Source organism: Notamacropus eugenii, chromosome 6 (assembly GCF_028372415.1).
Source record: "Notamacropus eugenii isolate mMacEug1 chromosome 6, mMacEug1.pri_v2, whole genome shotgun sequence".
Lineage (NCBI taxonomy): Eukaryota > Metazoa > Chordata > Mammalia > Diprotodontia > Macropodidae > Notamacropus > Notamacropus eugenii.
In genome coordinates this window covers 53876317-53886407 of record NC_092877.1, presented here as the reverse complement: position 1 = coordinate 53886407, position 10091 = coordinate 53876317, and the positions used below count along the sequence as shown (strand labels likewise).

General features: G+C 39.5%; 1 protein-coding gene across 6 annotated transcripts in view; it reads right to left on the bottom strand.

The window, feature by feature from the left end:
• Positions 1 to 290: 290 nt before the first annotated feature.
• Positions 291 to 10091, bottom strand: part of RGS12 (regulator of G protein signaling 12) — a 263351-nt gene continuing 253550 nt past the window's right edge. For 5 of the 6 annotated variants that reach the window (XM_072620075.1, XM_072620080.1, XM_072620082.1 and 2 more), the window contains one exon: positions 291 to 6203. In XM_072620075.1, the coding sequence (XP_072476176.1) occupies positions 5860 to 6203 (344 nt within the window). In that variant the 3' untranslated portion in view covers positions 291 to 5859. The remainder of the gene's footprint in view (positions 6204 to 10091) is intronic. The other variant, XM_072620077.1, reaches the window with a different exon arrangement.

Sequence of the window (10091 nt, the reverse complement as noted above, 5' to 3'; positions counted from 1 at the left end):
AGAACAAATCCTTTTTATCAAGGAGATCTGTTCTATGAAGTTTGGATTCAGTCAAAAGGCTACCCTTGATGACCTCGAGGGCCACATGTGGCCCCAAGGCTTCAGTTTCCTCATCCCTGGTGCTAGTCAACATAAGGGAACTGATGGTTTGCCTAAAGTCACATAGGTAGTGAGGGATTTAAATCCTGAACAAAAAATGTCAGAGATAGGAGACATCTTAGAACATAAGATATTAGAACAACAATGTACCCCACTTTGAACATAAAATATTATTCATTCAGTCCAACCCATTCACTTAAAAAAAGTTTTATTAATATCTTTTGTTTTTTACATTATAGTCATTAAAAAATAAAACCGATCCCCACATTGAACCTTGTAACAAAGAAAACTAGTTAAGTAAAACTGATCAATAAAATGACCTTGGTTGTCAGCAGCATATGTAACATTTTGCTCCCTTAGTCTCCCCCACTCTCTACCCCAAGAGGAGTGAAGTATGTTTAATTATCTATTCTACAGGACCAAGATTGGTAGTTAGAATTAATCTTAATTCAGCTGCCTTTTAGCATTACTTCTGCTTGATTACTGTAGTCACTGTGTATACCACTGTCTTGGTTCTGCTTACTTCATGCTGCATCAGTTAATACAAACCTTCCTATGTTTATCAGAATTCCTGCTAATCAACATTTCATGCAATAGTACTCTATTATAGTAGTACACCAAAATTTGTCCAGTCATTCTTCAACTGCTAGGCACTCACTTGTATCCAGTTTGTTGCTACCACCAAGATGCTGCTCTAATTAGGTATATATGGGACTTTACCAAGAGAGTGCTTTATGTTTAACAATCAGCTCTATGTAGAGAAAAAAAATGTAGATACAGCACAATTTTAAGTGTAATCTGCATTATTAACATTTTCCCCAGTGTAGATAATCAGCAAAACAAAAACCCAAGCCCTTATTTGTATCTGCTGATACCCAAGTTGTGAATGCTCATACTGAAAATTTAACAATCAGCTCTCAAGTCAATTCAAGCTGTCTGTAGCATGTCTGTACTTTACTCTCTGTGTATGACCTCCTTGGAATATACGCCCAATAGTGAGATCACTGAGTAAAGAGTATAAATTACTTAGGGATTTCTTTAAAACGATTCCAAATTGCTTTCTAGAGAGTTGGACCAATTCATGACACCACCAACAATGTATTAGCACACCTGTCTTCCCAGATCCTCCAACATGAACAAAGTTTACCTTTTATTATTTTTGTCAACATAATGACTATGGAGTGAAATCTCAGACTTGAGATTTACAAATGAGAAAATTGAGACTAAAGTCTCAAGCCAAGGAAGGATCTTGAACCCAGAACTTCTAACTCTAAGTGCAGTATTCTTTTCCCCTCTCCAAGCAGGGCAACTTCTTTCTGGATTGGAGAATATATCTCCCCCATATAAGGTGGAGGCTGTTCATTGCTGGGGGTAGAGAAATGAGGGGAGAGAATTAAACAGGCTAAATATGATTCTGTACCCCACTTTTTAGTAAATATCAAATTAATACCAATATGGAACATGAACTTAGTAGGTCTCTTGATGGAGTTAATGGAGAAGCTTAGCATTTACTCTCTACTCACTATGTAGTTTCCACATTCTGAAAAAACTCTTAAGGACCCAAATAGAATCCCAGGAAAGGCTAGTTAAGTAATATCTTCCCAGACTCTTCAGAGAATTAGAGAATCTCAGCATAGAAAGGAACCTCTGAAGGCATCTAGCTCAAGCTTAAGCAGGAATCCCCTTATTGCATCCCTAAAAGGTGATCATCCAACTTCTAGTTGAACACCACCAGGGACAAGGAATTCACTACCTATCAAGGAACATTCTATTTTTGTACTATTAGCAATTCTTCCTTATACACCTCCAAAATTTGCTTTCTGCAGTTTCCCATCTTGTTCCCAGTTTTACCACATGGGGCCAAAAACAGCAAGCTTAATCTCTCCTCCTTTTGTAGTAAATAATTGGTTCTGGACCCTTGGACTTCCTATTTGATCCACAGACATCAGTAGATTTCACACTGGATAGCTTCTGAGCTCTTGTACCTGGAATAGTCTGTAAGAGAGAACTGGTAGAGATGTGTGGAAAATGCATCCTTGCCAGGAAAGGGGGGACCCACACATAGGTCTTTAAGCTGTGACCTAGGAAAACCTCCCTAGGACTCATCTGCAAAATGAGGGGGTAGGTCTCAGGCTTATCAAAGTTGTAGATGATAGACAGCTAGAAGAGGTAATTAGCACGTTGGAAAACAGTATCAGCATCCAAAAAGATCTCAGCAGATCTGAGCCAAATAGAAAAACATGAAATTTAATAAGGAAAAATACATCTTATGCTTGCGCTCAAAAAAAAAACATCTTTGTGAATACAATAGAGGGGAGGAAGGGCTAGAGATTTGTTCTTTTTTAAAAAACAATCTGGAGGCTACAAATTCAACCAGAGACAACAGTGTGACATTGAAGCCAGAAGAGCTAGAGTTATCTTATGCTAGGAAGAGACTTGTATAGACCAAGACCATGGAGGTAATAGATCTACTGTTCTGTGTTCTGGTTAGACTGCGTCTCAAGTAACATTTTCAGTTCTGGAAGCCACATTTTAGGAAGTACATCGTTGATAAGCAATAGAACACTCAGAGGAAGGTGACCAAGATGGTAAAGAGTCTTAAGATCGTTCCATGTGACAACTAGTTAAAAGAAATGGAAATTAGAGGACATAGAGATGCCATGTTGGGATTCTCCAAGTATTTGAAGGACTATCCTCTGGAAGGCAGGTTAGATTTCTTTGGTTTGGACCCAGAAGGCAGAATTTTGCAGAGGGGCAAATTTATCCTTGCTGTAAGAAAAAAATTGAAACAAATGTAGTTAGCCCAAAATGCAATAGGCTGCCTTTGAAGGTCCTTCATGAAGGTCTTCCATTAAAGGCTATATAACCACCTGTCAGGCACACTATAATGGGGAGTCTTGGGAAGGTACATTCTGGACCAGATGGCCTCTGACCCTTCTAACTCTTTGATTCTATGATGGTATGACTTAGTTATAACACTAATAATACATCACCCAGTGGGCCCAGATGCCTTCTTGACCATTCCTTGACAAATGTACTCAGTTTAACCTACTGAGGGAGAATTACCATGTAATGAAAAACAATGAAACAATGGGAAAAATTTACAGAAATTCGCTTTTGGGGTCAACTTTATAGAAACATCTATACTATAAAGAAGGAAAAAGCAAATCTCCTGTCAGCCTATTATAATTCATGTCAAATGTGAATCACTGAAACCAAGGTGGCATTTCATCAGTAGGCATCTAAGTCATTAAGTTTCCAGGTACTACTATGTTGTCATTCTCCAGGGAAGGTCACTTTCATATAGAGGAGATACTTGTCTGGGAAGTACCACTGAGGGTGGCAAATCATTGTTTCTTCCTCTGGTTTAGAAGGGGGCAAGCAAACTTCCCAGAAGTTTCTTTATTTCTCAGGTAACTGTGACAACTGGTAGATACACTCCCACGTTTGGTGAAACATTTCCCATTTTTGTTTGAGAATTAAAGCATCGGATCTGTCTTTGAAAATATGCTCCTTTCATAGCTTCTTTGCAACTGGTAGAAAAATGGCTAATATGGAAATGTTTTGCATGACTTCCTATGTATAATGGGGATCCATTTCTTGCCTTCTCAGTGGGTGGGAGATAGGGTGAAGGGAGGGAAAGAATTTGAAACTCAAAATAAAAATACAATTTAAAAAACCCAACCTAATGGAAAAACCCATTCTTCATTTATGGTAGTTACAACTAGAGAAACTAGAGAAAGAATGCTCTTTGCTCCGGCCAACCCACAACATACTTTACTGTTCTTGAATATTCATTTTTTTTGGGGTGATCTTTGTATCTTAGATTTTATTTATTAAGAATTTATTAAGTACCTGCTATGGGTCTAAGGACTATACTAAGTGCTTTAGAGATATTTTCTCATTTGAGAACGACAACAGCCTTGAGAGGTCAATACAATTATTATCTCCATTTCACAATTGAGGAAACTGAGGCAGGCAGAAGTTAAGTGAATTATCTAGGGTCACAGTAAATATCTAAGGCTGGATTTGAACTCAGGTCTTCTTGGGTCCAGGTCCAGCACTCTATCCTCTGAACCACCTAGCTATTAGCAAATTACTAATGGCAATAAAAAGGAAATGTAGAAACTTGGAACAAAGAATGTAAACTATAGGATCTAAAAGGGGCCTTAGAATATAAACATGGAATGTTAGTGCTTGGAAAGGCCCTTGGAACATGGGGACACAGAAGGTGAGAGAGAGCTAGAATGAACCTTTTAAAATAAAATGTTAGTTCTGACAATTACTTTAAACTTTAGAATGTGGACTACCTGAACATAGAACACAGAATGTCAAATTTCAGAGCTAGAGAAGAATCTTTGTCAGAGTTGGCAAAAGCCTTGTGTTAGAATGTAGAATGTCAGAGTTAAAAGGGATCTTTTTGTAATTGTTTTGTAGTTTCACTCAAGTCCGACTCTCTATGACCCCATTTGGGATTTTCTTGGCAAATACATTGGAGTGGTTTGCCATTTCCTTCTCCAACTCATTTTACCAGTGAGGAAATTGAGGCAAACAGAGTTAAGTGACTAGCCCAGGGTCACACTGCTATTAAATGTGTGAGACCATATCAAAACTCAGAAGAACGAGTCTTCTTGACTCCAGGCCTTGTGCTTGACTCGTTGTACCACCTAGCTACCCAAAAGGGATCTTAAAAGTTAACTAATCCAACACCTCAGTTTTAGAGATGAGGGAAGAGAGGCCTAGACAAGTTGAATGGTCTGCCCAAGGTCATACAATTAGGTAACAGCAGAGTTCAGACAGGAATCAAGCCCCTGGACTCCCAGATCTAAGCCCAGTGTTCTAACCACTGCACTAGATTACCTAGATATAATGAGTAAACAGAAAGCTACTCCTTCTCCTATTGGTCACTCCTAAATATCAACCATCTGGCTTGAAGAGATGGCTGTGTTCCCATGTTTGTACCTCACCATCCTCAAAGCACTTTCCATGACCAGACTTCTTAGAGAGCAAAGAATGAATGCCCTCATCAGCTCTTTCCCTTTGCTTTTTCACTCAGTCTATCTGGAAGACCATTAATGTGCTAATCCGTGAGTGAGGAATGGATCCTGAACAAGTCTGATTGGGAATGACTCATAGGATGCAGAACTGGAAGGACTGTGGGACATGGAAGGTCCAAGGTGGATTGTGCTTTGAAGATCATCCAACCCAACTGACTCATTTTACCAAGCAGGAACCCAGAGCATAGAAAGATTCAGAGATTTGCTTGAGCTCATAGAGGGAACAGATAGCTGATCCAGGACACAAATATAGGATCTCTGACTCCAGCCAACAGTATGGCAAAGTTCATTGCCAAGGCAGAGGTCATCCAAACAGAGAACTCAGAACACCCAAGAGAGTATGGAGATTTTCATCTCACACAGAACCATCACTATTCTCATCCCGCTAACAGAAAGCTTGCCTAGTGCTGGACTTCAAAACATAAGACAAGTTTGACATAGGGGGCTATTTTATGAAAACATAAGGAGTTTTGACTCCTGTTTCTAGTATTCATAAACTGGATGATTTCAAGCCAGTCACTTTCCCCATCTACAAAATGGGAATGATAATGCTTGCAAAGACTGCTTCAGATGGTTGTAATGAGATAATGTGTATATGGTACTTTGTAAATCTGCAAGCACTATTATTATTAGTACCATTAAATATAAGAGAACTGGGGGAAAGAAAGTCTGCATTTTTAAGGACAAAAATAAGTCTTGGGACTTAGACAAAAGTTGCTTTATACTGGTTCTCTGTGCTCTTGTGTTTCTCAGTCTTCACAGTCAGTAAGCTTGGGAGATCTGATGTTCTATATACACCTATGCGTGTTCTCCCCTGGCACATTCGAAGCTCTGAGATAGATCCTTCAAAGCTGAGATTGCAATCAGACTCTGTGGAGGGCATCAGACTATTGCTTCCACCCTTTACTCCATCCACATCAATGATCCTGTTCACTGGGAGTTCACTGCCAGAGTTCATCCCAGGATATGAGCTGGGATCATGTCGAGGTGTATGGGGGATCTGCTCACAGAAGATTCCAGATTCCTTCGTCCTCCCATGGTTTGCTCCTAACACAAACAAACAAATAAATAAATGACTGAATGGCTGAATAAATAAATGGATGAATGAATAAAAAAAGATACTTGATAAAAAGGAAATACAAGCTTAATGACAAGAATGACTGACTTTTCCATTATGATCTATCGTTCCTTTTCAATGTCACAATAACAATCTCTGAGAGGCTCTATTTATTAACCTATAAAATGGGGATAATCAAACCTAGACTACCCATTTCATGGATGGTTGTAAGAAACATCTTTGTGACAAGAGAATATGTATAGAGGAAGTGTTATTACTGTTATTACTATTATTTCAACCAGACCTGTGATTTCACTAATTTAGGGAATACCCAACAAGGGAACACTGCGAGTATCTCATGGTTTTAGACAACTATCTAAGGGTGCTGAGAAGTTAAGTGATCTAAATGCCCAGGGTGACATGGCCAGTATTATCAGAGTTGGAATTGAACCCAAATCTTCCTGGTTCCAAGACCAGTATATTACTACACCATGCTGCCTTTCTATCAATCACCACACATATTATATGGGTCTGCTCCCACCGTCCTCTTCTGAGGCTCTCTGATGACATGGATGGGTGACCTTGGTTCCTTCAGGACTGGTCAGCAGTACACAAGTTCTGGGTGGTCCTGCCAAGATGGAAGACTTTGAATGTGGACCTAGCAACAGTGAAACCAGTCTGACTAAGGGCAGAGAGGAGAGTCACTAGAGGAGAAATCATTTTTTTTAAGCCAAAGCAACTTCCTAAGATTGTCTACAAACACAAAAAGGGATTGTGATCTTCACGAATGGGGAGAATGCTCTCATTGATGAAATCATAGTGGCAGCGGCAGCAGAACTAACATCTTAAATGTGTGTGTGTGTGTGTGCGTGTGCATGTGTGTGCGTGTGTGTGTGTGTGCATGTTATGGGAGGGAGGTGATTATATAGAGAGCGCTAAATCTGGAATTGGAAAGATCTGATAATGATATTTGTAAACGCCCTTACCACAGTGTCTACCACATAATACATGCTACATAAATGCTTATTCTCCTTATTTCAAATCCTGGCCCACATACTCACTAGCTGTGTGATCCTAGGCAAGTCAACATCTCTGTGCCTCAGTTTCCATATAATTACTATATTATATATATAATATATATACATAGTATGCTATATTATAGTCCAGTATAATTAGGGGGCTAGACATGATGTTCTTTAAGGTCCCTGCCAGCTCTTAATTTATGACCCTGTGATCTTTACAATTTATACATTTTTATGCTAACTCCTTCACCTACCTGATGTGATCCCTTGGATGAGTCATTTAAATTCTCTGTGGTTCAGTTTCCTAATCTATAAAACATGGATAAGTATCCTTGTCCTGATCCCCTAGAGTGGCTGTTGAGAAACTAAAATAAGATATCAGACTGAAACAAGAACCTAATCAAGGTGCTCAGTCCTCCAAGGTGGGATTGGTCAAGGTGAGATATTCCCAGGTTTATTTGAAATGTTAATTCAAAATATCTACATCTGAATATCATAACTGTTTTCCCCAAAATCAATGAAATTATTGTATGAGAGAGGAAAACTTCATTCCTTTTTTGTCCCAGGCAGAGCCAAGATGGAGGAGTAAATAGGAAATTCTAGCTGAATTCTCCCAATATGCCTCACTAAACAATTTTAAAATAACATGCCCAATTAAATTCTAAAGCAACATGACCAACAAAAAATGATTTCTCCTCTAGTGACTCTCCTCTCTGCCCTTAGTCAGACTGGTTTCACTGTCGCTAGGTCCACATTCAAAGTCTTCCATCTTGGCAGGACCACCCAGAACTTGTGTACTGCTGACCAGTTCTGAAGAAACCAAGGTCACCCAGCCATGTCATCAGAGAACCTCAGAGGAGGACTGTGGGAGCAGATCCATATAATATTTGGGATGATTGATAGAAAGGAAGCAGTGTGTAGGAGGTAAGGAGGAGACATTTTTCCATTCCAGGACAACTTAGGGAAGTCAGACTGAAAAGCATGGTCCCTCATTAATTGGTATATTTGTTTTTAAATAAAATGCATAAGCACGGGGCATTGTACATAGTAGAAAAAACTCTGGTCTCCAAGTTAGAAGAAATTAGTTTGAGTCTTGTCTCTGACTTGCTACCTATGCCAACCTGGACAAATGGCTGCATTTCCCTAAGTCTCAGGTCACTTATATGTAAGATGGGAATAAAAATGTCTACATTGTCCAGTTCCTGATATCTCAAAATGATATGGGATTGTAAATTACTGTTATGATCACATCATCTCACAAGGTTGTTTTCAAAATCAAAGGAACTAGTCACTAAAGAATGAATTTTCTGTAAGCCAAAGCAACGTCATAAAACCATCCGCAAAGACAAAAAGGGGCTGTGACCCCTCAGCAGAAAATACCCTCACTGATGAAGTAACAGCTCCTGGAAAGCAGCAGCCAGAATGTTGTCAGGATCAAAGAGGAGAAGGGATATGAGAGATTCAGAAAGTTATCGAGGTCAACGAGACCATGGAAAGTCACCAGGTAGCTCATGATCATCTGGAATCCCAGTCCACTCCTAGAATGCTGACCACTTCAGGGAAGAATGCTTAGTCACTCAATAGGCATTTATTAAGCACCTACTATGTGTTTAGGGCTCTGTCCTTAATCCCAGTATGACACAAAGTTAGATAAGGCATGATGGTTGACCTCAAGGGGCTCGCCATCTGTTAGTGATAAGACCATATAGCATGCCTATTAGCTATAATGTGCAATATTACATGCTAAGTTGGTTTGGTTCACTGAGGCTAAATCTAGCTTCCATGTACTAGCACAGTGAAGTCTAGCAAGAATGCTCGTATACTTTTGTCCTATAATTGGAAGGTGTTCGTTTTCAGCTTTTTAAATCTGAGAACCCTTTTGATCTTGAGAAGCAGTAGTTCAGCAGCCCCTTCCCCTTTCCTTCCTCTTCCCTTCCTCTTTCCTTTCCTCTTGCCCTTCTCCTTCTCTTTTCCCTTCCCTTCTTCTTCCCCTGAGAGATTTCTAATTACTAATTTTTATTCCCTAGTAGAATATAATCTCCTTGAAAGGAGGGATTTTAAAAAAATTATCTTTGTATCCTCAGTGCCTAACGAAGTGCTCAGAACTTAGTAAATTTGAGGTGAATTTAATTAAAAGTGACAGGGTTGAGGAAGGACATCCCAGACATAGATAACAATGTGAGCAAAAGCACAGAGGTGGTAAAGGGCAGGATGTGCTGAGAGTAGTCTAGCTAGCTACAAGTAAAACAAGACTGGAAAGTGAACTTGACGCATTGACTGTTTTTACTGTCTAGTAAGTTGCTAGAATACAAATGGGGCTGAGCAAATTTGGAATAGAGATGGTCCTTCTCTGACTTCTGCCTCCTCTCAATTCCCATACTATTGACGATCTATCCATGCCATTTATTGGGCTCCGAGCAGAGAACACCTAGGATGTTGTCCCTCCATACTGCCCCACCTTTTCTCTAAATCATCCCACTCATCCAGGGCCCAAAGCTTCCCTTTCAAAGCCCAGAGGGCAGAAGGACCATCTTTTACTTGTTTTCCCACATTTTCTCCCCTGATATAAGATAATAATACTACTAATAATAACTAGCATTTTATAAAGTGCCTAATATGTGCCAGACATTGTGCCGAGTGTTTTATAATTATCTCATTTGGTCCTTACAATAACCAGAGAAGTAGGTGTTATTATTATCCCCATTTTAATATCAAGGAAACTAAGGCAACGATTAAATGAGTTAGGCAAGGTCATTCAGCTAGTAAGTGTCTGATGTCGATTTTGAACTCAGATCTTCCTGACTGTAGACCTGGGGTTCCATCCACTCCACCATGCTTCAGACCGTGCAGCAGATG